Source organism: Canis lupus, chromosome 7 (genome assembly GCF_003254725.2).
Source record: "Canis lupus dingo isolate Sandy chromosome 7, ASM325472v2, whole genome shotgun sequence".
Taxonomy (NCBI): Eukaryota; Metazoa; Chordata; class Mammalia; order Carnivora; family Canidae; genus Canis; species Canis lupus.
In genome coordinates this window covers 10595264-10623166 of record NC_064249.1, presented here as the reverse complement: position 1 = coordinate 10623166, position 27903 = coordinate 10595264, and the positions used below count along the sequence as shown (strand labels likewise).

Below are 27903 nucleotides of genomic sequence, written 5' to 3'. Positions count from 1 at the left end.
CCTGGAAGCCTTCCCTTCCCCAGCCCCTTTCCCTAGTTGGTGTTTCCACATCCTCCTTCACTATACACCCTACAACAGGCGGGGATAAAACCAGAAACTCAAATGTCACACAACCATATATATTTTGGACTCTGACTCTACCTGGAATCATAAGTCTAGCCACCTCCTCTACCCCCTCCCAGGAATGTTTCATATCTGTTGACGCACCTGTTCCCTCATAAACATGTAGGGACCAGCATTTTCCTCCTTCTCTGCTCTGGCTTCCTGTATGGCTGTCTGCAGGTGAGTTTCCAAGTCAAGGCCACTAATGCTTATGCAGGAAGGCCTCCCATGGCACTCCTGGTACTCCAGAATGACGACTTCAGTGTGGTCCCCATTGCTACTGAAGCTGCCGTAGGGGTTCAGAATGTAGGGGTCCTAAGATGTGCCACTTTGGCCTGTAGAATAAGGTTACTCTGAGTTGAAAACCATCAAGGCCTAAAACACTCAGGAAGAAACCCTGACCTTCCCCCTAACTGCCTGAAAGAATTTAGATAGAGGATCTGCTCCAGGAAGAGAACTATCACCATCGATAACTACAGTGTAATATGAACTAGGTGTGAGATAGGGAGGAACCAGAGCTAAGCTTGTCACTATTCCTCCCTGTGTCCCACTATTCCTCTCAGTGTCCCATCTTCCTGTGAATGGCTTTCCTTCTCAGGTGACTCAATTCCTCTGATTTTCTATTTCAAGAACTGATTTCAAGGTGATATATATCCAATAAGGATGAATGGAGGCATCGCCTTTTTATTTTATTTTTATTAAGAATTTTAAAAATATTTTATTTATTCATGAGAGACACACAGAGAGAGGCAGAGAAGAGGCAGAGGGAGAAGCAAGCTCCATGCAGGGAGCCCGATGCGGGGACTCGATCCTGGGATTGTTGGATCACTCCCTGAGCTGAAGGCAGACGCTCAACGGCTGAGCCACCCAGGCGTCCCTATTTCCAAAAAATTTTTTAAAAGATTTTATTTATTCATGGGAGACACACAGAGAGAGGCAGAGACATAGGCAGAAGGAGAAGCAGGCTCCCCACAGGGAGCCCAACATAGGACTGGATCCCAGGACCCCGGGGATCACGCTCTGAACCAAAGGCAGGCGCTAAACCACTGAGCCACCCAGGCATCCCAAGCCATCTCCTTTTAATTTTTTTAATTTTTTTTAAGATTTTACTTATTCACTCATGAGAGACAGAGAGAGAGAGAGAGAGAGAGAGAGAGAGAGGCAGAGACACAGGCAGAGGGAGAAGCAGGCTCCATGCAGGGAGCCCCACGTGGAACCCGATCCCAGGTCTCCAGGATCACGCCCTGGACTGAAGGCAGGCACTAAATCACTGAGCCACACAGGGATCCCCGGCATCTCCTTTTTAAATGTGATCTTTCCCATTAAGGAAACAGAGCATCACCTCTGTCACCCTGTGATCACACAGGTCATTCAAAGTGAATCCCTCTTGCCTGTGGGCCATCACATCAGCTCCTCTCTGCCTGGGAAGGAAGTTCTTTCCCCATTCTTCTCACATCTGGCCCCTTCTCACCCTCTAGCAACTCACCTAGCAGGTCACATCCTCAGAGGCCTTCACTGACTACCATATCTAAAATAGAAAACTCTTGTGCAACTACTCATTACTAAGCAGGCAAAAGTTAAAAGTCACAGGATATGCCCTATACGTTCAGTGAAGTCCTTGCCCTTGCCTTGCTACTCACCAGCAGCATAGCAATATCTGGGAGTTTTTTTTGAAATATGTCATCTTAGGTATAGGGGAGGAATACGTTTCTTCCTTTGTAGGTTCTTTAGCTGGTTAATAACTAAATTGATGTAAGAGATTAACAGGAGAGAGAAAAATTTAATTTCAGGTGGGAACTCACAAAACATGAGGCCAAAAAGGAAATGACCAAAGCAAAACTTTTGTACTTTTCAGACAAAGAAACAAATTTGTGAGGAATTAATAAGTCCAGGCTTGGGGTACTGAAGTGGTGAAGAAGAAACAAGTGTTTGTATGCCCTCTTGGAGCTGAAGTCCCTGTCTCTGGTGATAAAGATGTATCTGTACCTCCTGATTCGGGAGGGTACCTTTTTTTTTTTTTTAAATAGAAAAGCGACCATTTCTTTATTAAATTATACAAAAAGGGGAGGGGAGGGAGGCAGCTGTGGAGCTGTGGGGCTCGGAGCAGGGTACGTTTCACAGGGGAGATTTATTTCCTGCTTGCAGGGGGACAGAGGAGGCTGAGTGTCCTTCTTGCACCACTTTTTTTTTTTTTCCCACTGCTTCTTTTTAAAAGATTTTATTTATTCATGAGAGGCACAGATTGATAGAGAGGCAGAGACAGAAGCAGGCTCTGTGCAGGGAGCCTGACATGGGACTCGATCCAGGGACTCCGGGATCATGCCCTGGGCTGAAGGTGGCGCTAAACTGCTGAGCCACCCGAGCTGCTCGCACCACTGCTTCTTAAGTAACTTTGATTCAAGATAACCCAAATAAGGGGCATTTGTGTGGCTCAGTTGGTAAAGCATCTGCCTTTAGCTTAGGTCATGATCCCGGGGTCCTGGGATCAAGCCCCACATCAGGCTCTCTGCTCCAAGGGGAGCCTGCTTCTCCCTCTGTCTACTGTCGCCCTGCTTGTGCTCTCTCTCTGTCAAGTTAAAAAAAAACAAAAAACAAATAATACTGCAGAGTGGTATGTTTGGGGGGCACCCTGCTGTGGACCTCATCATTGGTTTCACCCCAGCTCTACTGAAATGGAAATTTTTTTTTTTTAAGATTTATTTATTCATGAGAGACAGAGAGAGAGAGGCAGAGACACAGGCAGAGGGAGAAGCAGGCTCCTTGCAGGGAACCTCGATCCCAGGACTCCAGGATCATGCCCCAGGCCGAAGGCAGGCACTTAACCACTGAGCCACTAGGCGTTCCTGGAATATGTCTTTTTTTGTTTAAGATTCATTCATTCATTCATTCATTCATTCATTCATTCATTCATGATAGACGTGGAGAGAGAGAGAGAGAGAGGCAGAGACACAGGAGGAGGGAGAAGCAGGCTCCATTCAAGGAGCCCGACATGGGACTCAATCGATCCCAGGACTCCAGGATCCTGCCCTGGGCCAAAGGCAGGCGCTAAACTGCTGAGCCACCCAGGGATCCCCTGGAATTTGTTTTTTAACAAGACCCTCAGCTGACTTATATACACTGACGTTTGAAAAGCATTGCAGTTTAAGGCACACCCACAAACACCTTTCTTGGAGTCATTCCATTTTCCTGCACATGGTTCTCACCTTTGGCTGCACCTCAGAAACATCTAGTGAGCTTTCCAAAAATTCATTTCCCTAGATCCCGGTTCTAGCAATTCTCATTTAAATTACCTGGGTTGGGCCAAATGTGAGGGGAATTTATGAAAAGCTCCCCTGGCAATACTGATGTGCAGCCAGGAATGAGAACCGCTGCTCTGGCTGGGACTGAGGGAAACTTCCAGTTAAATTCAGGTTGAAAGGATCCTCTTTAGGGGGTTGAATTCCAGACCAGAAGAAACCCTGGGTCTCAAGCATCATTCTGAAATGTATAGGCCGGGGGTCAGCAAACCATTTTCCATATAAGGCTAACAGGTATTTCTGTCTTTACATCCATGTGATCTCTGATGCAACTAGGCAATTCTGTCCCTGTAGAATGAACACAGACACAGGAAATGAAGGAGCATAACTGTCTTCCAAGAAACCTTTGTGGACATTGAAATCTGAATTTCATATAATTTTCACATGCTGTAAAATATTCTTTTGATGTTTTTCCAATCATTTAAAAATATATCTAATTCATGCAAGAGTTACACATCTAGCTAATCTAAATATCTGACCCAGTGAAAAGTTTTCTATTTTTAAAAATTTTGGGGCAGTCCCGGTGGCTCAGCGGTTTAGTGCTGCCTTCGGCCCAGGGTATGATCCTGGAGACCGGGGATCGAGTCCCATGTCAGGCTCCCTACATGGATCCTGCTTCTCCCTCTGCCTGTGTCTCTGCCTCTCTGTGTCTCTCATGAATAAATAAAAATCTTAAAAAATATATATAAGCAACAGAAACGAAATCTGGCAAATTTAAGGAAATGAACTTACTGAAGGTTATCAGATAGTTCCTAAAGTCTCCATGAGGACAGAAAAATCAAATTCATGCCACTGAACTAGAAGCATAATGACTATTGCCACAGCCACTGGGCATAGACCCTGCAGTGAATACTGCCAGTCTTGTCAAGTTGGACTCCAAATTCGCTGCTATACTGGCCACTCTTGCCAGAATGGAATCGAGTCAGTCCAGGCCTCTTCGTTGTCCCTAGAATAATTCAAAATTGAGGGTGGGCCATAATATAATGCCTTGGTTGCAAAGAAGGCTGGGAAGTGACTGCCTGGCATTTTCAACTTCTACAAGGTGAGAGATTCTCTAAAGAAAGCAGTTCACATGTGTGGTGGCCAAAAAAGATAGTCAAGATGTCCATCCATATGAACCTCAAGACCCTTTCTCTCCCCTACTGCTTCCCTCAGCTACTGCCTATCCACTCAAATTCAGAGTTCTTGATTTGAAGTATCCGAAGGATGGCTTTTGAAGAATGTTAAACTAATGTAGAGATCAACTTGGGAGGCACTATGATATTTGGAAAAAAGTGCTCAAATGGAAATCAGGGGATTATAATTCTATTTTTTTTAAAGATTTTATTTATTCATGAGTGAGAGACACACACACACACACAGAGGCAAAGAGATAAGCAGGCTCCATGCAGGGAGCCTGATGTGGACTCGATCCCGGGACTCCAGGATCAGGCCCCGGACTGAAAGTGGCGCTAAACCACTGAGCCACCTGGGCTGTGCAGGGGATTATAATTCTAAATGTATCACACATAAGCTGTGAGCATTTATATAATTCATTTAAATTACTTGGGTTTCAGAAGCAATCCACAGAAAGGTCTTGTACAGAGGACATCAGACTTTTAACACTTTTCTTTTTTCTTTTAGACTTTTAACACTTTCTGCTTTTTTTTTTTTTAAGATTTTATTTATTTATTAATGAGAGACACAGAGAGAGAGAGAGAGAGAGAGAGAGAGAGAGGCAGAGACACAGGCAGAGGGAGAAGCAGGCTCCATGCAAGGAGCCCGATGCGGGACTCAATCCCTGGACTCCAGGATCACACCCTGGGCCAAAGGCAGGCGCTAAACCGCTGAGCCACCCAGGGATCCCCCACTTTCTGCTTTTATATGCAACGCATGGTTCTCTATATTTATTAAACTATTAACTTAGGAAATGTTATTTGCACCAGTTTTAAGATGCAAGGTATAAATACTACTCAGGTTGTTCATGTATTATAAGGATGCTCACCAAAGAAGTCATTGTTTTTGGACATGAGCTTGCTATGGAATTAGCCAAAAATAAGGAGGGCCTACGGGGAGGTTTTTGCCTGGAGCCTCATGTTTAAGCTTGTAACACTGATAATCCCTAAATTATCTAATTTTGGGATCCCTGGGTGGCTCAGCAGTTTGGCACCTGCCTTTAGCCCAGGTTGTGATCCTGGAGTCCTGGGATGGGGTCCTGCATCAGGCTCCCTGCATGGAGCCTGCTTCTCTCTCTGCCTCTGTCTCTGCCTCTCTCTGTGTGTCTCTCATGAAAAAAAAAAAAATCTAATTTATTTCCACTCTATCTTTTTGAGTGACTTTGTAATTATTAGCACAGACTGTTATAATTTAATTTTTATTTTTATTCTTTTTTTTTTTTTAAAGACTTATTTATTCATGAGAGACACAGAGAGAAAGGGGCAGAGATACAGACAGAGGGAGAAGCAGGCTCCATGCAGGGAGCCCGATGTGGGACTCGATCCCAGGTCTCCAGGATCAGGCCCCGGACTGAAGGCGGCACTAAACCGCTGAGCCACCAGGGCTGCCCCAGACTGTCATAATTTTAAAGGGACAGTGAAGAAAAAATAAAATAAAAAGGACAGTGAGATTTGCTTGTGATTGGAAAGTTAAAGTCTAAAAAGCACAGAACAGTTTCTGGAAACCCTTTGTAAGTTAGTCAGATCCTGTAAATGAAATGTCAATTCATGCATGTCACTCCAAAATATTCAATCAAAAGCTCCAAAGAAAGAAAGGGCAAATAAAAAAATTCAACTCTGAAGTATGAACATAGCTCAAGCACCCAAAAACAAAACTCTTCTTTATGTTCAGTTTAGAAGAAGTATCTGGGAGAGAGGAAGGAAACGTGATAGCAAGAGATCAGTGGAGGATTATGAACTAGTAGGCAGAAGACAGAACTAGGAGCAAGGTGATCAAATGAGCCCTTGGTCACGTAACAACAAAAGAAAAGAGTTGATATTCATTTTTATTTTTCAATTTATATTTATTTATTTTTACTTTTTTTCAAGATCTTATTTATTTATTCATGAGAGACAGAGAGAAAGAGAGGCAGAGACACAGGCAGAAGGAGAAGCAGGCTCCATGCAAGGAGCCCGACATGGGACTCGATCCCAGGACTCCAGGGTCAGGCCCTGGGCTGAAGCAGGCGCTAAACCGCTGAGCCATCCGGGCTGCCCTCAATTTATTTATTTATTTAAAAAAGATTTTATTTATTCATGAGAGACACAGAGAGGGAGAGGCAGAGACACAGGCAGAGGAAGAAGCAGGCTCTTCATAAGGAGCCTGATGTGGGACTGGATCCCGGACCCCAAGATCATGCCCTGAGCCAAAGGCAGATGCTCAACTGCTGAGCCACCCAGGTGTCCCTGCAGCCAAGGTTTTTATTTATTTATTTATTTATTTTTTTTTTTATTTTTTATTTTTTTAAAATATTTTATTTATTTATTCATGAGAGTCACAGAGAGAGAGAGAGAAAGAGGCAGAGACACAGGCAGAGGGAGAAGCAGGCTCCATGCAGGGAGCCCGACGTGGGATTCGATCCCAGGACTCCAGGATCACGCCCTGGGCCAAAGGCAGGCGCCAAACCGCTGAGTCACCCAGGGATCCCGCAGCCAAGGTTTTTAAAACTTAAAAATATAAAATATCACTGCATGCAAAAATAGATACATTTTAATAAAGCTATGTAGATTTTAAACATGCGACAAAATTCAGACTAGAACTTAAACTCAGTTTATTATTACCTAAACCTTGGGGCTTGGCATTTAACAATGATTGCACAAACCACTGGCCTCAAAAGTCAAAATCTAGGATTGATACAAAAACCTATACATTTTCCTCTTAAGAAGCACTTCAAAGTACTAACAACTCAGTTTTACAAATCCAGAAAATAGACCTCTGACAGTGTAAGAAACGAGATGATTATTTTCTACATAAATCCTATGGTGGTAAAGGATCAAATGTTAGCTGTCCCAGTAGCGATCATGTCTTACCTCGGGGAGCCTCCTTTGCCAGAAGAAATGGTTTCAGTTCATATGGTGGTTCTACTAAGTGGGGTGAGGTAAGAAGCAGTGGTGTTTCTCAATCTCCTGTTAGGACCCCATTAATTGAAGCACAAGGTAGAATCAGAACCCAGGGTTTCAGGATCCTAGCCTGGTTTTAGGAGATATATTTCTCTAAAATCATAATCTTCATTATCCCTATATAATGGTTTCTTCGGTTCAGACTCTAACTCAGAACATTTCTTTCTCTCAAATGCTGTTCCCTGCAGCAGATTTGATTTTGCAGCTACTTCTGGAGCAGTTGCCGAAGCTTGGGAAACAGTCTCAATGCATTCTGTGTTGTCACTTCTATAACTTCTTCTACTGAGATCCCCTTCACCTGGGCAATATATTCTGCTGAAATGGAAATGTTTTGGGGTTCATTTCGTACCTGAAACAGAACAAAGCAGAAAGTGAATGAGATATGACACTCAAGGGAAGCCATCCTGGAGACCACAGATAAAACAGAGCAACGTGAGTTGGTAAAAAACAATGAGTTGGTTTTTGTTGTTTTAATGTAATGTTAGGGGAGGTAAGCAGGAAAGGCAGAGAAAGCCCTGAACTTCAGCTTATGAGCTACAGCCACAATGCTGTAAGTCAGTATTTCTCTTGAGAAGAGCCCTGGCATATTACCATCGAAGTTCTGGCACCTAGCATATGAAGCAGCCTGCAGGTGGTGACACTTGGTGATCTGCCTGCCTGACCTGATGGATTTTTTTTTTTTTTTTTTTTAGATTTTATTTATTTATTTGAGAGAGAGAGAGAGAGAGAGAACACAAGCAGAGGGAAAGGGAGAGGGAGAAGCAGATTCCCCATTCAGTAAGGAGTCCAACAAGGAACTCAATCTCACAATCCCGAGATCTTGACCCGAGCTGAAGGCAAACACTTAACCGACTAAGCCAGCCAGGTGCCTCCAGAGACAGGATTTGAACCCAGGTTTTTCTGACTTAGACACAGAGCTTTTTTACTATACTGCCCTGGCTCTCATTATTATGTAAATTAAGGCCTGGCCAATATCTGGTAATATTTGCTGGAGCACAACAGCTATATGATGAATAAAACCTCTTAACCAAGCTTTAAAATAGGACTCCATTGTATTTACACTGCAATGAGAGACACACAGCTAAACTGAAAATAGCTCAAAAGAAAGATACAATCTAAATAATGCAGGAATTAGATAATCACTTACCTGTTTTTCTGGTCCTAGTGCAGGTGAATCTGTTTCTAAGCAAATTGAAGTTAAAGGCAACTGTTTCACAAGTTTCTGCTTCTTAGAGAAAAGAGAAAGCCAGTCAGTTTAAAACATGAGACATAAAGATAAAAAAAGTTGCATTAAACCCATGTACAACGCAAACTACTCTGTAGGAACCTAAAATTCATGCTTTCATATTCAATTGACTACATACATTACTAAATGCTCACCGCAATAAATGTAGTTACCATCTGTCACCATACAAGATTATTACAGTATACTGAATATATTCCCTATGTTGTACTTTTCAACACCATAACTTATTTTGTAACTGAAAAGTTTGTACCTCTTAATAACCCCCTTCACCTATTTTGCCCATTTCCTCACCCTCTTTCCTCTGGCAACCACCACTTTGTTCTCTTATGAGTCTGTTTGATTTTGTTTGTTCATTTGTTTCGTTTTTTAGATTCCACATATAAGTAAAATCATATGATACTTGATTCACTTAGCATAATACTCTTTTGGTCCACCCATTTTGTTGCAAATAGCAATATTTCATTCTTTTTTATGTCTGAATACTAAAGCATTGTTTGTAACAGTGAAAAACTAGAAATGACTTAACCTTTGCTTCAGATAATGATTAAATAAATTATGTTACATCCACATTGTGGAGTATTATGCAATCACTTTATTATTTTTTTTAAATATTTTTATTTATTTATTCACAAGACACACACACACACACACACAGAGAGAGAGAGAGAGAGAGAGGCAGAGACACAGGCAGAGGGAGAACCAGGCTCCATGCAGGGAGCCTGACATGGGACTCGATCCTGGGTCTCCAGGATCATGCCCTGGGCCAAAGCAGGCTCTAAACCGCTGAGCCACCCAGGGGTCCCTATGCAATCACTTCAAAGATGAGGTCGATCCATACTTAGAGACACAAGCAGATATCCACAAGTTCTCGTAAGTATTTGGAAATTCAGCAAAACACTTTGAAATAATCACTATGGTCAGAGAGGAAGTCATAAGTTAAGTTAGAAAATATTTCAAACTGGGCAGCCCCGGTGGTGCAGCGGTTTGGCGCCGCCTGCAGCCTGGGGTATGATGCTGGAGACCTGGGATCGAGTCCCATGTCGGGCTCCCTGCATGGAGCCTGCTTCTCCCTCTCCCTCTGCCTGTGTCTCTGCCTCTCTCTCTGTGTGTGTCTATGAATAAATAAATAAAATCTTAAAAAAAAGAAAATATTTCAAACTGAAAGAAAGTGAAAATACACCATCAATCAAAAATCTGTGGATTCTAACTACTAGAATTGGCTAGAGCTAACGCAACTATAGCATTAAAGGTTTATATTAGAAAATAAAGATTTTATTTATTTTTAAAGATTTTATGTATTTATTTGAGAGAGAGAGTGAGAGAGGGCATGCGTGGGGGGAGGTGCAGAGGGAGAGGGAAAAGCTGACTCTCCAGTGAGCAGGAACCTGGTTGGGCCCAATCTCAGGGCTCGATCCCAGGACCTGAGCTGAAGGCAGATGCTTAACTGACAGAGCCATCCAGGTGCCCCTCAAAATAGGAAAGACTTTTTTTTTTTTTAAAGATTGTATTTATTTATTTTGAGAGAGAGTGAGCTTGCCAGGGGAGTAGGGGTGTGTGGCACGGTGAGGGAGAAGCAAGCTTCCAGCTGAGCAGGGAATCCCCACATAGGACTTGATCCTAGGATGCTGGGATCATGATCTGAGCTGAAGGCAGATGCTCAACTGAGCCATCCAAGCACCCCAAAAAAGATTTTAAATAAATAATCTAAAGTTCTACCTTAAACTATAAAATGAAACTATGAAAAGGATAATATACAGGCACACCTTGTTTCACTGCGTTTCAAAGATACTGATGTGTTTCTCTGTTTTGTTTTGTTTTACAAATTGAAGGTTTGTGGCAACCCTGAATTGAGCAAGTCTGTGGGCACCATTTTTCCAACAGCATTTGCTCATTTCCTGTCTCTTTATCACATTTTAGTAATTCTTGCAATATTTCAAATGTTTTCATTGTTACTCTATTTGTTATGCTGATCCATAATCAGTGATCTTTAATGTTGCTACTGTGATTGTTTTGCATGAACTGCACCCATAAAAGATGGTAAACTTTTTTTTTTAAACATTTTATTTATTTATTCAGAGACACACAGAGAGAGAGAGAGAGAGGCAAAGACACAGGCAGAGGGAGAAGCAGGCTCCTTGCAGGGAGCCTGATGTGGGACTCGATCCCGGGTCTCCAGGATCACACCCTGGGCTGGAGGCAGCGCTAAACCCGCTGAGCCACCAGGGCTGTCCCAAGATGGTAAATTTAATGGATAAAAGTTGAGTGTGTTCTGACTGTTCCATCCACCAGCCATTTCCTTGTCTCTCTCCCTTTCCTACTGAGACACACAATACTGAAATTAAGCCAACTAATAACACTATGGTGGCCTCTAAGTGTTCAAGGGAAAGGAAGAATCATATATATCTCATTTTGAATAAAAAGCTAGAAATGATTAAGCCTGGTGAAAAAAAAAAAAAAAAAACAAGATAAGCTGTAAGTGAGACCTCTTAGGCCAGTTTGCTGCGTTGTGAATACAAAGAAGTTCTTGAAGGAAATGAAAAGAGCTGCTTCAGTGAACACACAGACAATAAAGCAAAACAGCTTTATTAGTGATATGAAGAAAGTCTGAGTGGTCTGGAATGAAGATCAAACCAGCCACAACCTTCCCTTAAGCCAAAGCCCAATCCAGAACAAAGTCCTTCAACTCTATGCAGGCTGAGAGAGATGAGGAAGCTACAGAAGAAGAGCTTGAAGCTAGCAGAGGTTGGTTCATGAGATTTACAGAAAGAAGCCATCTCCATAACATCAAAGTGCAACGTGGAACAGCAAGTGCTGATGTAGTAGCTGCACCAAGTTACCCAGAAGATCTAGCTAAGAGAATTCATGAAGGTGGCTATGCTAAACAACACATTTTCAATGTAGACAGAACCACTTTATTGGATGAAAATGCCATCTAGGACTTTCATACCTAAAGAGAAAAAGTCTATGTCTGCCTTCAAAACTTCAAAGGGCAGGCTGACTCTCTTGTTAGGTGCTAATGCAGCTGGTTGACTTTAAGCTGAAGCCAATGTTTACTCACCACTCCAAAACTCCTAGGGCCCTTACAAATAATGCTAAACTTATTCTGCTTGTGCTCTATAAATGGAACAATAAAGCTCGGATGCAGCCACATCTGTTTACAATATGATTTGATAAATATTAAGTCCCCTGTTCAGACAAAAAAAATTCCTTCGAAATGATTACTGCTCATTGACAACACACCTAGTCATCCAAGGGCGCTGACAGAGATGTATAGAGTAACGTTGTTTTTGTGCTTGCTAACACAACATCCATTCTGCAGTCTGTAGATCAAGGAATAACCTCGACTTTCAAGTCTTATTGTGAGAAATACATTTTGTGAGGCTACAGTTAGTATCACATAGATAGTGTTTCCTCGGATGGATCCGGGCAAAGTAAACTGAAAACCTACTGGAAAGGATTTACCATTCTAGATGCCATTAGGAACATCTATCTGTAAGTCACAGGAAGAGGTCCAAATATCAACAGTAACAGGAGTTTGGAAGAGGTGATTCCAACCCTCCTAGACGTTGAAGGGTTCAAGACTTCAGTTAGGAAAGTAACTACAGATGTGGTAGAAATAGTAAGAGAACTGGATTAAGAAGTGGAGCCTGGGGCAGCCCAGGTGGCTCAGTCGTCTAGCGCCGCCTTCAGCCCAGGGTGTGATCCTGGAGACCCAGGATTGAGTCCCACATCAGACTTCCTGCATGAAGCCTGTTTCTCCCTCTGCCTGTGTCTCTACCTCTCTCTCTCTCTCTCTCAGTATCTCTCATGAATAAACAAATAAAATCTTAAAAAAAAAAAAGTGGAACCTGAAGATGTGAATAAACTGTTGCAATTTCACAATAAAACTTGAATGAATGAGATGTCATTTCCTATGTGTGTGCAAAGAAAGTAGTTTCTTGAGATATAATCTACTCCTGGTGAAGATGCAGTGAAGATTGTTGAAATAACAACAAAATATTTAGAATATTATATAAACTTAGTTGATAAAGCAGTGATAGGGTTTAAAAGGACTGACTCCAATTTTGAATGTTCTGTGGCCAAAATGCTATCAAGGAGCATCACATGCTACAGAGAAATCATTCATGAAAGGAAGAGTCAATGGATGCTGCAAACTTCATCATTGTCTTATTTTAAGAAATTGCCACCAAAAAAAAAAAAAGAAAGAAAGAAAAGAAATTGCCACAGCCACCCTAGCTTTTTTCAACCACCACCCTAAACAGTCAGCAACCATCAGCATTGAGGCATGACATCCACCAGCAAAAAGATTATGATTCACTGAAAACTCAGATGATGGTTAGCATTTTTTAATAATAAAATACATGTATTTATTTAAAATTATCTATTTATTTGAGAGAGAGTGAGCACTTACCAGCTGAGAGGGCAGACGGAGAGAAAGAATGTGAAGCAGACTCAGTACTGAGTATGGAGCCCCAAAAAGGGCCAGATCCCATGACCATGAGACCATGACCTGACTGAAATCAAGAATTGGGGGCAGCCCTGGTGGCGCCGTGGTTTGGTGCCACCTGCAGTCTGGGGTGTGATCCTGGAGACCTGGGATCGAGTCCCACATCGGGCTCCTTGCATGGAGCCTGCTTCTCCCTCTGCCTGTGTCTCTGCCTCTCTCTCTCTCTGTGTCTCTCATGAATAAATAAAATCTTAAAAAAAAAAAAAGAGAAATCAAGAGTTGGGATACTTAACTGACTGAGCTACCTAGCGCCCCACAATAAAAACTTTTTTTTTTTAATTTTTTTAATTTTTATTTATTTATGATAGTCACAGAGAGAGAGAGAGAGAGAGAGGCAGAGACATAGGCAGAGGGAGAAGCAGGCTCCATGCACCGGGAGCCCGACGTGGGATTCGATCCCGGGTCTCCAGGATCGCGCCCTGGGCCAAAGGCAGGCGCCAAACCGCTGTGCCACCCAGGGATCCCTAAAAACTTTTATTTATTTATTTATTTATTTTTTTAAATAGTGCTGTATTTTTTTTTAATTTTTTTATTTATTTATGATAGTCACAGAGAGAGAGAGAGAGAGAGGCAGAGACATAGGCAGAGGGAGAAGCAGGCTCCATGCACCGGGAGCCTGATGTGGGATTCGATCCCGGGTCTCCAGGATCGCGCCCTGGGCCAAAGGCAGGCGCCAAACCGCTGCGCCACCCAGGGATCCCTAAAAACTTTTAAATTAAGGTATGTACATTGTTTTTTTAGACACATTGCTATTGCACACTTAATAGACTACAGTATAGGTATGCACTGGGAAACCAAAAAACTCATCTGATTTGCTTTACGGTGATATTTGCTTTGTTGCAGCACTGTGGAACTGAACTCGTATCATCACTGAGGTATGTCTGGATCATGACCAAGCAGAATTTACCCAAGGAATGCAAGGTTGGTTCAACATTAGAAAATCAATCAATACAGTTTTCAGGCCAAGAAAATAAAACAAATATGATCATCTCAGTAGAGGCAGAACAAACATTTGACAAACAAAAAATGGAAATTAGGTTGATAGAAATAAAGTTTCTTTAAAAAGAGCCTGGGTGGCTCAGTGGTTGAGCATCTGCCTTTGGCTCAGGGCATGATCCTAGTCTAGGGATAGAGTCCCACATCAGGCTCCCAGGAGGAAGCCTGCTTCTCCTGCCTCTCCCTATGTCTCTGTCTCTCTCTCTGTGTCTCTCATGAATAAATAAAATCTTAAAACAATAAATAAATAAAAAGAAAAAAAACTTGACAACATCCAATATATATTTTTTTAAGATTTACTTAATTTGAAAGAGAGAGGGACAGTGTGAGTGGGAGGGGAAGAGAAAGAAGGAGAGAGAGAAGCTTTTTATTTTTTTATTTTTTATTTTTTTTGAGAGAGAGAATCTTGAGCAGACTCCCTGCTAAGCACAGAACCTGATGCAGGGCTCAATCCCACCACCCGGAGACCATGACCTAAGCTGAAACCAAAAGTTGGATGCTTAACCAACTGAGCCACCTAGGCCCCCCCATATATTTGTCTTTTTAGTTGGTGAGCTGTAATAGTGTTTTAAAATTCTGGATACTAGACTCTTATCAGATACAATTTGTAAATGCCTTTTCTCTTTTTTTTTTTTTTTTTTTGTAAATGCCTTTTCTCATTCTGTGGGTTATCTTTTCGTTTTCTTGATAGTGTCTTTGAAGCATAAAAGTTCAAAAGATGGGGATGCTTGGGTGGCTCAGCAGTTGAGCGTCTGCCTTTGGCTTAGGGTGTGATCCCAGAATTCAGGGATCAATTCCCACATTGGGCTCTCTGTGGGGAGCCTACTTCTACCTCTGCCTGTGTCTCTGCCTTCTGTGTCTCAAATAAATAAATAAATAAATAAATAATTAAATAAAATCTTTAAAAAAATTAAAGTTGAAAAGTTGTGTTATTGTGGAAGTTTTAAATTTTGATGATGTCCAATTTATCTATTTTTTTCTTTGGTTGTGCTTTTGGTATCATATCTAAAAAGCCACTGCCTATTTCAAGGTTACAATATTTCGATCTGTTTTCTTCTAATAGTTTTATAAATTTTAGCTCTTATGTTTAGGTCTTTGATCCATTTTTGAGTTAATTTTCATGTAAGTGTGAGGTAGGGACCTATGATTAATTTTTGTAACGTAACTGGAATAGTATTACAAGTGTGTAACATAAGCTCATATTTGTATTTCACAAAGCATACAATGAGGCTTAGTTAAGCAATAACTTACCTGTCCACTTCTTATAACAGAAGGAGGAATTGAGAAGAAGTACCCAGCTTTTACTCCTTCCATGGCTACAGATGGCCGACCATCAAATGCATGCAGAAGCACTTTGTCAGCACCTATTTAAAGAAAAAAATCTTTAAAAAAGAAAAAAACTTCTTATACCATCAAACCTTTTCTAGAAGTTTATAAACTGTCAAATTATTGTTCCTACTAGGTTTTTAAGCAGTGAATTATCCTTAATAATAATGCTAGTGGGGCAGCCCCGGTGGCTCAGCGGTTTAGTGCCGCCTTCAGCCTAGGGCGTGATCCTGGAGACCCGGGATTGAGTCCCACCTCAGGCTCCCTGCGTGGAGCTTGTTTCTCCCTCTGCCTATGTCTCTGCCTCTCTCTCTCTGTGTCTCTCATGAATAAATAAATAAAATCTTAAAAAAATAATAATGCTAGTGAAAGAAGAAACAGGATGCTCAAAGACTCAGAGACTCAATAATCAGGGCTGGCTTCACAGTCACCTCCAGTTCTTACCGGATAGCTGCTCAGTAATCATAAAAATCATATTCTCAGTAATTCCAGTGATTCTCATCACTGAGAAACACACTGCTTTCTAGTTGCAATTACATTTACTTTACTATTCGATACTGTTTTTTTCAAATGGTAGGTGTGATCATTAATGGGTTACAGTCATAAATGAATTATGAAATCAATTTAGTGGGTCATGACCTACCAGCATATGCTTATATGTATGTGTGTCTGCATATATGTATGTGCACACATTTATATATGCCTATCTGAACATACACATAGATAATACGGCTTCTCAAACTTGGTCAGATTTCTGTATGTATATATACTAAGTCTCAAAATAACCTTTTAGTACCAAAAACAATACATATGTGTATATATTGCAACTCAAAGTATATTTCTTACTGTGGATGACACTTTAAAAAGTCTGAAAAGTAGTAAGATATCTTTTTACTTTAGAGCAACTAATCAAGATGACTATATTTTAGGTATGATGGCCACAACCTGCATAATAACATTTTCTGAAGCAGCAGCCAGAAAACATGCAAGACAGTAAGTAACCCATCTCTGGTTTGTTTTTTCCTCCCATTAATCAGGTGGTTAAGCTGATTAAAAAACTGGAGCTGTTGGGACACCTGGGTGACTCAGAGGTTTAGCACCTGCCTTCAGCCCACAGCGTGATCCTGGAGTCCCGAAATCGAGTCCCACATCTGGTTCTCTGCATGAAGCCTGCTTGTCTCTCTGCCTGTGTCTCTGCCTCTCTCACTGTGTCCCTCATGAATAAATAAAATCTTAAAAAAATAAAAAATAAAAATAAAAATAAATCGACAGCTCCGATTTTTTTTTTAAAGATTTTATTTATTTATTCATGAGAGAGACATACAGAGAGGCAGAGACACAGGCAGAGGGAGGTGAAGCAGGCTCCATGCAGGAGCCCAACACAGGACTCGATCCTGTAACTCTGGGATCACACCCCGAGCCACCAGGTGTCCCTATTTTTTTTATTTTTTAATTTTTATTTAATTTTTTAAAAATGGGTTTTGTTTTGTTTTTAGATTTTATTTATTTATTCATGAAAGACACACAGAGAGAAAGGCAGAGACATAGGCAGAGGGAGAAGCAGGCTCCATGCAGGGAGCCAATGTGGGACTCGATCCCTGAACTCCAGGATCACACCCTGAGTGGAAGGTAGAAGTGCTTAACTGCTGAGCCACCCAGGCGACCCGGAGCTGTTGATTTTTAAATTAAGGAATATAAATTATTTGATCCAGTTTTTCATTTGCTTTACGCTGGCCTTCTAAATATCATCAAAACACTTGAAAGTAGGCTGACTTACAAAATCACCCTAGTTGATTTACACCTCCACCCTTGCCCCATTCCCTTCCCTTTTAGAAATCAAATTGAAACATGGTTTATTCTATGAGAAAATGGAGTGGAACCATCAAACTTAAATATTAGGCCCATTCTTTTCAGAACCTAAATACCTTGCTCATTTAAGAGGCTGATGGTGGGTCTTCCAGCAGAGCGTGAGTGAACATTTCTGTTTAACAACAAAAAAATTCCTTTTAGGTTCTTAATCTGAAAGCATTATTTCTGTTCTATTAAAGTAATTCAGAGAAAAAGAAATGCAGAGCTCCATATTAGGAGAACCATTAATTTGTTCTATAGCTATTAATATAAAAAGAAGATTGATTAATTAACCTACAAAGGCAAATTTAATCTCTTGGCTAACTGGACCTGTCGGATTAGGACTTGTCGTTGCTCTTCCTTCTGCTCATCAGTGCCAGCAAATCTGGGGGAGAAATCTAGTCCCACCTGTAGTAGAAAAATATAACAGATTTACATGTTTATGGCTCAATAAATTCAAAAGACATACTATGGAGCAGTGCTGTCCTAGAGAAATATGATAGGAGCCATACATGAACGTCACATACATAACTTTATATTTTCTAGTAGCCACATTAAAAACACTAACAAGAATCAGGTGAAATTAATTTTAATGATGTATTTTATTTAATCCATACATCCAAATCATCATTACTATTATATAGTAATATTATTTCAACACAAAATCAATATAAAAATGATTGCATTATTTATTTTCTCTTTTTTTTGGGTACTAAGACTTTGAAATCCTGTGTGTTTTATATTTATAGCATATCTCATTTTGGACCAGTCACATTTCAAGTGCTGAACAGCTGTATGTGGTTACTACATTGGACAGTGAAGATTATCAATGACTGTTTTCTTTGATACTATTTTGGCAGATATTGCTATAGTCTATATTCTAAATTTAAGTGTTATCTTTTGTATTTGATTAAAAGTGGAGTTTATTATAAGTGATAAAAATGTTTCACAACTGTATATTAAATAAAAAATGTTTATTACAAATTCTAGCCTATTTTAAAAAAATATTTAATTTATTTATTAGGTAAGCACTATGTCCAGTGTGGGGTTGCAACTTAGAACCCTGAGATCAAGAGTCACATGCTCCACCAACTAAGCCAGCCAGGCGCCCCAACAAACTCTAGCCTATTTTTTTTTTTTTTTTAAGATTTTATTTACTTATCATGAGAAACAGAGAGAGAGAGAGGCAGAGACACAGGCAGAGGGAGAAGCAGGCTCCATGCATGGAGCCTGACGTGGGATTTGATTCTGGGTCCCCAGGATCACACCCTGGGCTGAAGGCGGTGCTAAACTGCTGAGCCACCCAGGCTGCCCATTGCCTACTTAGTGTATGTTTGTACATACTACGTTAACTAACTACAGAGATGACTCTGTTTAAGAAAAGGAAAAAAAAAAGAACAAAGTACACAGAAATGCTAATAAAGTAGTTTTCTTCCATTAACCTAAGTCTATGGTGGGACTTTCTATTTTTTGTCTCCAAGTGCTTTTGCTTATTGAGGAAAAAAAAATAATTTTTTGACAAATTATTATCCAGCTAAATGAGGTGAATATAATTATCTAAGTCAGTTATAATCACCAATAGTGAACTGAAGATTATATTTATATATCATATGAAAGTCTACATTAGAAGTCATTTGATCAGCTATTTGATGTTACCTCTCCAATTGCCAACAATTGATCCTTATAATTCTCCATAATGGGCAAAGCTACATCCAAATCCTGGGAGAAAAAAAAGTAAATTTGTTTAAACAGAAGGGTAAGGGAACTGATACTTTAGATAACACTTTTATATGCCAGGCATTATACTATACTGGATCCTTTACATACATTCAATACCTTTAACCAGTTGAAGAAGTAGTGATAGTCATCCTTCTGTAACAGTGAGTCCTGTTTGGAAATTCGAGTAGAAACATCTCATATGGACCCCTGGGGGGCTCAGCGGTTGAGTGTCTGCCTTAGGCTCAGGGTGTGATTCCAGGTCTGGGATCAAGTCCTGCACTGGGCTCCCTGTGAGGAGCCTGCTTCTCCCTCTTGCCTATGTTTCTGTCTCTCTCTGTATGTGTCTCTCATGAATAAATAAAATCTTCAAAAAAAAAAAAAAAAAAAGAGAGAGAGAAGTCCCACTTAAACACTACCTAATATTTAGGAGGAATTTCCTAACATGTAGGACTGATTTGGATTTCCTCCTGGAATAGGTGACCAAGAGAAAAGAAAGCCAACAGGTAGTCACCTTTGTAACTCAGCTTTCTGGGAGTGCACTGTGTTATGTCCTCCTCTTAGGATGCTAATGGTTTTTAAGTTTTTTAATAGCAATAATCTCATACATCCTCTTCACTATTTTCACTGATTTCTTTTGTCTTTATAATCCTGCTTAGCCTATTTTTGTCCTAACAATTCAAGAGTATAAACATTAATTATCACAAATATGCTTGTTTGTCAACTAGTGAAGTAACTACCATTAGTTTCCATGATATTACTATTTCCATTTAAAGAGAATGCACTCTGTGAGGGTTCCCTTGTAAGACAAGGCAAAGACAAATATATGGAAAGTTTGCTTCTAGGTATCTTTTAAACTACTTTGAGGGTTTTAGTCTTAGGATATGTAAATTGCTAAGAATGTCTATTGCGGATAATCAGAACAAAGAAGAATTAAGAAAAAGGAGGTAAAACAGAAGCAGCAGGAGATTTTATAATTATGCTTCTGGACACAGAAAAACCAACATCCACAATCCCTATCACATTATCTTTCATCTTTAAAGCACTGAGTACTATCTAAAGTTTACCTGTTCTTGTAACTAATTGTTGATTGTCTGTCTGCCCCCAACTAGAATCTAGCTTCCATGGGAGGGATTTCCCTCTATAGTGCTTAGAGCAGTGCTTAGAATTCAGTAGGCGCTCACTAAACACTTGCTGACTATTCATTCATGAGAGACACAGAGAGGCAGAGACACAGGCAGAGGGAGAAGCAGGCTCCATGCAGGGAGCCCAACGTGGGACTCGATTCCGGGTCTCCAGGATCACACCCTGAGCCAAAGGCAGATGCTAAACCTCTGAGCCGCCCAGGGATCCCCTTGCTGACTAACTAAATGAATGCCTATTCATATAAATCTCTATATAAATGAAAGAAATGCTGTCTTGCTATGATCCCCAACATTTTGAGAACCGTATCTCTCCGGCAATTTAGCTAATTTTATCATATTAGGAGAATAATTCAGGAAAACTACCAGGACAAATATTTATTTTTACCTGAAGTGAATTAAAAGCACTTTTGTTTCAAAATAGAGCTACCTGGGGTATCCTAATGTATGAATACAGATTCATTTTTATAAAATATGAAAGACCTTGTATTTTAATTTATTCATAGGCAACAAAAAGTCTTCACTTCTTCCAAATGGGGGTTGGCTATCAATCCCATTATGTAATAAAACTCTTAAGAAACTGTATCTTCCTGATTCTGAGTCAGGAGGCAAGTCTGAAATATGAGACATATTGGCTATTATGACTCAGTGAGATCTTATAGGTAGGATTTTTTTTTTTAGAGCCGGTATTAAAGCAGTGCAGTTTAATAGATCAAGAGCATTCCTTTAGAGAGGGTTTAACATTCAAGAAGATACTGTGTACTTGAACTCATCTGTCCCCTTAGGGTACTACATCTATGAATTTGTATCTTCCTTTTTCTGGATATTTTATCACTTTTTTTGCCAAAGCAGTATGACAACATGGTAAAAAAAATGTGAAAACAAGTGACTCATAATTCTACTTGATCATCACAGCTAATGTTCTTTTTTTTTTTAAGGTTTTATTTATTTATTTGAGAGAGAGAGAGAGAGAGAGAGAGAGCACAAGAGAGCATGAGCTGAGGGAGAGGTAGAGGGAGAAGCAGACTACCCGTTGAGCAGGGAGCCCAATGCAGGGGTTGATCCCAGGACCCTGGGATCATGACCTGAGCCACAAGCAGATGCTTAACTGACTGAGCCAACCAGGCAACCCAGCTAATGTAATTTCTGTCTTTTTCTCTCTAGTCCTTTCCTCATTGAATATATTTTTACACGGATGTTACAACTAGGGAGTAAACAATTTGGCATCCTGCTTTTCTCTCTGTATTACACTATAAACATTTTCCTCATTGCTACATAAAATAAACCTTATAGTTCTCATTTTCCATACATGCATTCAGTGCATACATATATTTAATACTCTACAAGTTAATTTTTTCCTTTATTTCCGAGCCTTGAGGCTATTTCTGTTTTTTCTCTACTACAAATAATGCTGCAACAAACACCTTTGTGAAAGGTAGTATTTCCTTCTTCTGATTATTGCCTTAAAATATAATCAGAAAGAGGAGCATTACGGAGTCAAAAGGCATCACTTTTTTAATGATTTTTGTTTTATACAACTTTTACCTTTAATGTGACACTTCTTTGGTCTCCTGGTGAAACTCCTTGAACAGGATGAACACCCAAGCATGGCAGGACAAAGCCCTTATACCTAAAAATGTACAACACATTAAGAAAGCAGGAATATTAAAGTACTAGACAATGTTACACTAAAGAACAAACATGAAAGAATTTTTTAGGGCTATGTTGATGTGATTTTCTTTAAAAATGGATGATCTTTGATAGTATAAATATGACCTACTAACTGCAACCTTATTAGCAACTCTTTAAATTCTTGATGAGAAGTAGCACCTTTCTGAAAGCTGCATAATCTTTTCAAATTCTCCTGAATGTTCAGCAACCATCACAAGAGCCATAACATTGGCCTGAAACAAAAATGAACGGAACAGTTAGAATCTCAAACAATCTATATCTAACATAACTGAAGAGAAATTTAAAGTCTTCTGTACTTTAAGTTATTCTTGCTCACTTATACTCCATCAATATAATCACGATGGCTATCACTGAGTACTTATTATGTTTCAGGCACTATGTTCAGTGAATATAAATATTACCTCATTACCTCAATCTACACAAACCCTATGAGGTAGGCATTGCTGTACTTCATCATATAGGTCGGGAAAGAGTTTTGGATGGAGTCAGATAACTTGCTCAAGATCATTATGCAATTCCAGAGCCCATGCCCCTAATTAAGGTGCCATATTGAATGATGGCTGTGTGTGTAATAATGTATTGGCAACCATTTCTATCACTTTAAGGGAAGGCTACAAAGTAATAGTTAAATAAAAATTAGTAATTTTTTTCTGAAACAAATCCAAACGTCTCAGAAAACTTGTAATTTCTCTAAGATCTCTGGAATAACGCTCCTTTAGGAACTGACAGATAGATCAATCTATTCCATGTTAACTGGTAAGCACACTAGATGTGAGGACATGTTTTGGATTCAGACTATCTTGTCCTTATCATTTTACTAGCAGTGTATCTTCAGGTAAGTAAATCTCTAGGCCTGAATTTCCTTCTCTATCAAATGGGTAATGGTTGGCTATAAAATAGTAGCTTCTTCATACAGATGCTGCCAAACATTAGATGAGATAACGAACAGATAGGGCTTAGCTCAGCCTGGCACATACTACACAGTTAATTAATGCTACTTATTATTAACAAAGCAAGATAAGCATAGTGTATCTAAATTTCAAGCTGTTCTACCTTGAAACAGAGGGCAACTGTAGATATTGACTTACTTTCTTGGCTTTCTCCAACACATCATCCAGATCCTAAAATGAGCATAGGTAATCACAATTATTTTAGATGAATAAGTAACTGCTCTTTGGAAGTGTCTATCAACGTAGTCAAGGAGCCATAAAGAATGACAACAATGGCAAGGAACAGTGTGATAGAATGTGAAGAGCTACACTGACTCGCTTTGCTTACTCTTCCTTTCTCTCACTAAAATCTGGCTTCTCTTCCTACTCCACTAAAACAGAAACTGTTATTGTAAATTATATAAAGGACATTTCTCTGTCCTCCTCTTACTCTATCCATCAGGAGCATTAAGAAGTCCTCACCCGTTCACTCCTTTCCTGAAATACTTCCCACTCTTGGCGTCTGCAATACCCCTCTCCTGCAAACACCACCCTCCACTAGCTGCTAATTCCAGTCTCCTTAGCTGGCTCTCTCCTCCATCAGATTTCAGGACCCTATGCTCCTCTCTCCCTACACACCCCAGGTGATCTCATCCACAGGTTTTAATACCATCATTATGCTAATGAGTCCCCAGTTTTGATCTCCAGCCTAGAATTCTCTCCTAAGCCCAAGACTGACGTTTAAAAATGAATACAGGGCATTTCCACTTGGATGGATATTAGACTTAAACATGTACTAAACACAGCTGTCTCTACAGACCTTTTATCTGCCCTCCCCAGTCTCAATCTTCCCTCCTCTCAGTAAACAGCACCACCATCCTCCCTACAGCATGATGTCCTTTTTTTCCTTCCCTCTCCACATCCAATTTCTTACCCCATACCATTGAGTCTATCTCTAAAACACACACTGAGGGCAGCCGGGGTGGCTCAGCGGTTTAGCGCTGCCTTTGGCCTAGGGCGTGATCCTGGAGACCTGGGATGGAGTCCCATGTCAGGCTCCCTGCATGGAGCCTGCTTCTCCCTCTGCTTGTGTCTCTTCCCGCCCCCCTCTCATGAATAAATAAAATATTAAACACACACACACACACTGAATCCATCGGCTTTTCTCAAACTCCCCTGCAACCACCATCACCTCCTGTCTACATACAGCAAAAGCCTCCAAATTGGTTTTCTAAGGTCTACATTTGCTCTCCAACAGCAAAATGGCTTTTTTTTTTTTTTAAAGATTTTATTTATTCATAAGAGAGAACACACAGAGAAAGAGAGGCAGAGACACAGGCAGAGGGAGAAGCAGGCTCCCTGCAGGGAACCTGATGCAAGACTGGATTCCAGGACCCTGGGATCATGCCCTGAGCAGAAGGCAGACACTCAACCACTGGGCCACCTAAGGGTCTCAGCAAAATGTTTTGTATGTGTGTGTGTGTTTTTTTTTTTAAGATTTTATTTATTTATTCACGAGAGACACAGAGAGAGAGGCAGAGACACAGGCAGAGGGAGAAGCAGGCTCCATGCAGGGAGCTGGATGCCGGACTTGATCCCGGGTCTCCAGGATCACGCCCTGGACCCAAGGCAGATGCTCAATCACTGAGCCACCCAGGTGTCCCGCAAAATGGTTTTTAAGCAGAAATCATATCTTGTCGCTCTCCCTTAAACAAGCAAACAGAAAAAAAAAAACCCTTTACTGGATTCACACTGTCCTTACCTACCTCACCTATCCCCTGCAAACCTCCAGTCAATGGCTCCCTCTCCAGCTCCTCAGGCTCCAGCTAGCCAAATCCCATGCTGCCTGGAGTCTGCAAGACGCCCACCATCTCGCCCGGCTGGCCCTTTGCCCTTCCAGTTCCAGCTTCGGCGTCACCTCTGGAGAGGTTTTCCCCCTTAAGAGACTCTGCCCTTCATTGTCTTATACCAGCCCCCCCGGTTTCCAGGGCAGCGCGTAAAGCACTTTAAGTCTGATTTTGTGTGTCCTCCTCGGCCTGCTTCTGTCCCCCACGAGGCCCGGAGCGCACGGTGCGCGGCTAAAGCGCCCGAAAGCACACTTTTCCCGGGAAAAGTGGATGCTCGGCCAGGCCAGGCACCGATAGGCCGGTGGGGGTGGGGAAACCCTCTCGGAAACGGGAAGGCCAAATAAAAGCCGTGTAGAGATGGCGGGCGTCGCTCTTCAGGATCGGAAGGGAACATCGGGATGACCGAGGTCAAGCAGGGAAGTTAGGAGCAAGTCACTCAGGCCCACGAGCTGGGGCCCACGAGCTGGGGCCTGGGAGGATGCGAGGCTTGGTCCGAAGGGTAGAGAGAAAAGAATAACCTGGAGGGAAAGGACTGGGGGCCTCCCCGCTCCCGCAGGCCGGGCCTCGCCCTTACATACGCTGTCAAAGTCCGGGGCCGAGAGGTGGCAGTGACAGTCCACCGCCCCGCCGCCCACCGCCCCCATGGCCGCAGCCACCGCCGCGCTCCAGTCTCCAGGGAGCCTCAGCCGGAACGCTTCGGCTGCGGCGGCTCGCGCTTCCGGCCGGACTCGTGTTTCCCGCCCCCCCTCCCGCCCTTCCGCTCCCACAGTTCCCGCCCGCGGTTCAAACTGGAAAGATGGCGGGGGCTCCCGTGTCGGGGGTCCCTTCCCGTCCGCGGGGCGTGGAGAGAGAGGCGCGGCCGGACGACGGGGCGTCGGTCGCCGCCAGCTCCCGGGAGGACTGCCGGGTGCGCTGCACGTCGAAGCGGGCCGTGACGGAAATGGTAGAGCTGTGCGGCCGCTTCGTGGACAAGCTCGGGGACGCGCTGCCGGAGGAGATTCGGGGCCCTGCGCTGCGGGATGTGCAGTGGGTACGGGCGCGTAGCCGTCTCCGGCCTCGTCACCCCCTTCCCCCTGCGCCCGGCTCTGGGCTCGCGGAGGCGGCCCGAGAAACGCGGGGGGAGGCGGAATAGCTGCCGCGGCGTCATCCGGGTCTTAGGAACGGCTCGGACCCGCGCCGGCCGGTGGGAACGTAGAGGGGCGAGCTGGGCCTGTAACCGGAAATTACAGGAAGGGGAAAAAAAAAAAAATAGGTGCAATTGAATGTCATGCTTTATGGAGCCCGCCCTATCCAAGATGCCGTTTTAATTTGTGATGATAAAAAAACAAAAACAAAAAAAACGAACGCGGTCTCCTCTGATTCTTCTGTTCGTGCTAAGCTGCTCGAACCTAGAGCCCATCTCCCTTGGGGCTGCCCGCCTTTTAAGACCTCGGGAACCTCAGAAAGTGGCTGGCTAGTGGCCCCCCTACTGGGCAGGGCAGACGCAGACCCTAGCAGGAATTTTCCGGGAAAGGGTAATAATAATAATATTAATCCTGGAAGTCAGCCGGGCACCGCGCTAGCGGTTCGGTCTTTCCTTTTTGCCTGTTTTAGGGCTTCCTGTAAAGTCCGTGGAAACATTTTCCCTACAAGTCTAAAGTGGGTAAGGATGCTGTCTCGGTTAGTAACTTCACCGGCCCTCATAACCTTTTCCCCCTTCCTTTCTCACATCTTTTGCAAAGCTCTGAAGAAGCTAGGGTTTGTTTTGTTTTTGTTTTTTTAGATTTCATTTATTTATTCATGGGAGACACAGAAAGAGAGGAACAGACACAGGCCGAGGGAGAAGCAGGCTCCATGCATGGAGCCCGATGTGGGACTCGATCCTGGGTCTCCAGGATCACGCCCTGGGCTGAAAGCGGTGCTAAACCGCTGAGCCATTTGGGCTGCCCTGTTTTGTTTTAAAGATTTTATTTATTTACTCACAAGAGACAGAGGGAGAAGCAGGCCCCATGCAGGGAGCCCGACGTGGAACTCGATCCCCGGTCTCCAAGATCACGCCCTGCGCAGGTGCCAAACCGCTGAGCCATCCAGGGATCCTCCCTCTCTCTTTTTTTTTTTTTTTTTGAGGAAAGACACAACGTATTATTGAAGCATTGGTACCTGCCTTAAGGAAGCATACAATCTATGTGTAGGAAGAAAAAGTTTAAAAGCTCATAACGCAGCATGCTTGCGAGTGGGAATGACCACAGGGCAAACAATAAAAATAAATGTCAAATGGAAGAAGAATAAAGAAACAGCCCCTGGGTAGCGATTCTGTGTTCCCGTTTTGGATACAATAAGGCTATTCCTGCCTTCGTGCAAGGAAAGGAAGAATAGAGATATACCTCAGGACGTTTTTAGTAGTTCTTGGGGGAAAGACTTTTTTTGCGTAAAGGATTTTAGTATTTCCCTCTTTCTGGGCAGCCCCGGTGGCGCAGTGGTTTGGCGCCGCCTTCTGCCCGGGGCCTGATCTTGGAGACCCAGGATCGAGTCCCTCATCGGGCTTCCTGCGTGGATCCTGCTTCTCCCTTTGCCTGTGTCTCTGCCTCTCTCTCCCTCCCTGTGTCTCTATGAATAAATAAAATCTTAAAAAAAAATCTGTCTAGTATTTCCCCCTTTCTAGGAAGTACTGACCTACTTAGAACATTACAGAAAAAGAGGAGCTTGGCTTAACCTGTTATACCTTATCTAATGAATGATAAAGTGAATTAGAAGATAAAGGTTTGAAGGCTTAAACTACCAGGGAATTCATTTGTGTTTTATATTAAGAGCAGATAAAAGGCAGAGGCTTTAATTAGGTTATGTCTCTTAATCTGAAACCACATAATATGATAATGGATATTCCTAAAAGATGGTATTGATATGATTGTGTAATGAATATTATTACACTTTGTATTCTGAGAAAATCTGTAAATGTCCTTATATAAAGTAAGGATTTTATTTTATAAAATCTTTAAAGTATAGAGTGCATAACTTAACTCATGATTATCGTTCATGATTTGATTTATGCTCTTCTACAAAGCTTATAAAGTACATTCTTGTAAAAAAAAAAAAAAAAAACAGCATAAAGCAAAAGTCTGAATTCCTCTCCCCCCCATCCCTCTTCCTTTTGGAAATAACTTACTGTTTTGGAAGGCCCATGGA

General features: G+C 41.9%; 2 protein-coding genes across 18 annotated transcripts in view; one reads left to right on the top strand and one right to left on the bottom strand.

Annotated features, from left to right (window-relative positions):
* Positions 1 to 7119: 7119 nt before the first annotated feature.
* TATDN3 (TatD DNase domain containing 3) lies at positions 7120 to 25430 on the bottom strand. Of its 8 annotated transcripts, none has more exons than XM_025429882.3 (10): positions 25320 to 25430; positions 23054 to 23086; positions 22104 to 22177; positions 21819 to 21903; positions 19072 to 19134; positions 17714 to 17823; positions 17493 to 17548; positions 15493 to 15605; positions 8640 to 8720; positions 7120 to 7841 (listed from the first exon to the last, which is right to left on the bottom strand). In XM_025429882.3, exons 1-10 carry the CDS (start codon positions 25383 to 25385, stop codon positions 7698 to 7700), a joined length of 825 nt encoding a protein of 274 aa, XP_025285667.1. In that variant the 5' UTR covers positions 25386 to 25430; the 3' UTR covers positions 7120 to 7697. The 8 variants fall into 8 exon arrangements, with proteins under 8 accessions (XP_025285667.1, XP_025285668.1, XP_048968048.1 ...); XM_025429883.3 differs by having other exon boundaries at positions 8640 to 8717; XM_049112091.1 differs by having other exon boundaries at positions 25260 to 25392.
* NSL1 (NSL1 component of MIS12 kinetochore complex) overlaps positions 7785 to 27903 on the top strand; it is a 65206-nt gene continuing 45087 nt past the window's right edge. For 5 of the 10 annotated variants that reach the window (XM_049112087.1, XM_049112086.1, XM_049112085.1 and 2 more), the window contains exon 1: positions 25384 to 25771. In XM_049112087.1, coding sequence (XP_048968044.1) covers positions 25384 to 25771 — 388 coding nt within the window. Of the gene's footprint in view, positions 7925 to 14088; positions 14167 to 25383; positions 25772 to 26334; positions 26384 to 27903 lie in introns of those variants that run through there. The other 5 variants (XM_049112088.1, XM_025429881.3, XM_025429877.3 and 2 more) reach the window with 5 other exon arrangements.

Coding starts and splice junctions, on each gene's coding strand:
- TATDN3 (XM_049112091.1), bottom strand. CDS start 25,385: ATGGGGGCGGTGGGCGGCGGGGCGGTGGACTGTCACTGCCACCTCTCG. Junction 23,087..25,259: donor CCCCAGTCCTTTCCCTCCAG/GTTATTCTTTTC, acceptor TGCTCATTTTAG/GATCTGGATGATGTGTTGGA. Junction 21,904..22,103: donor ATTATGCAGCTTTCAGAAAG/GTGCTACTTCTC, acceptor GTACATTTTTAG/GTATAAGGGCTTTGTCCTGC.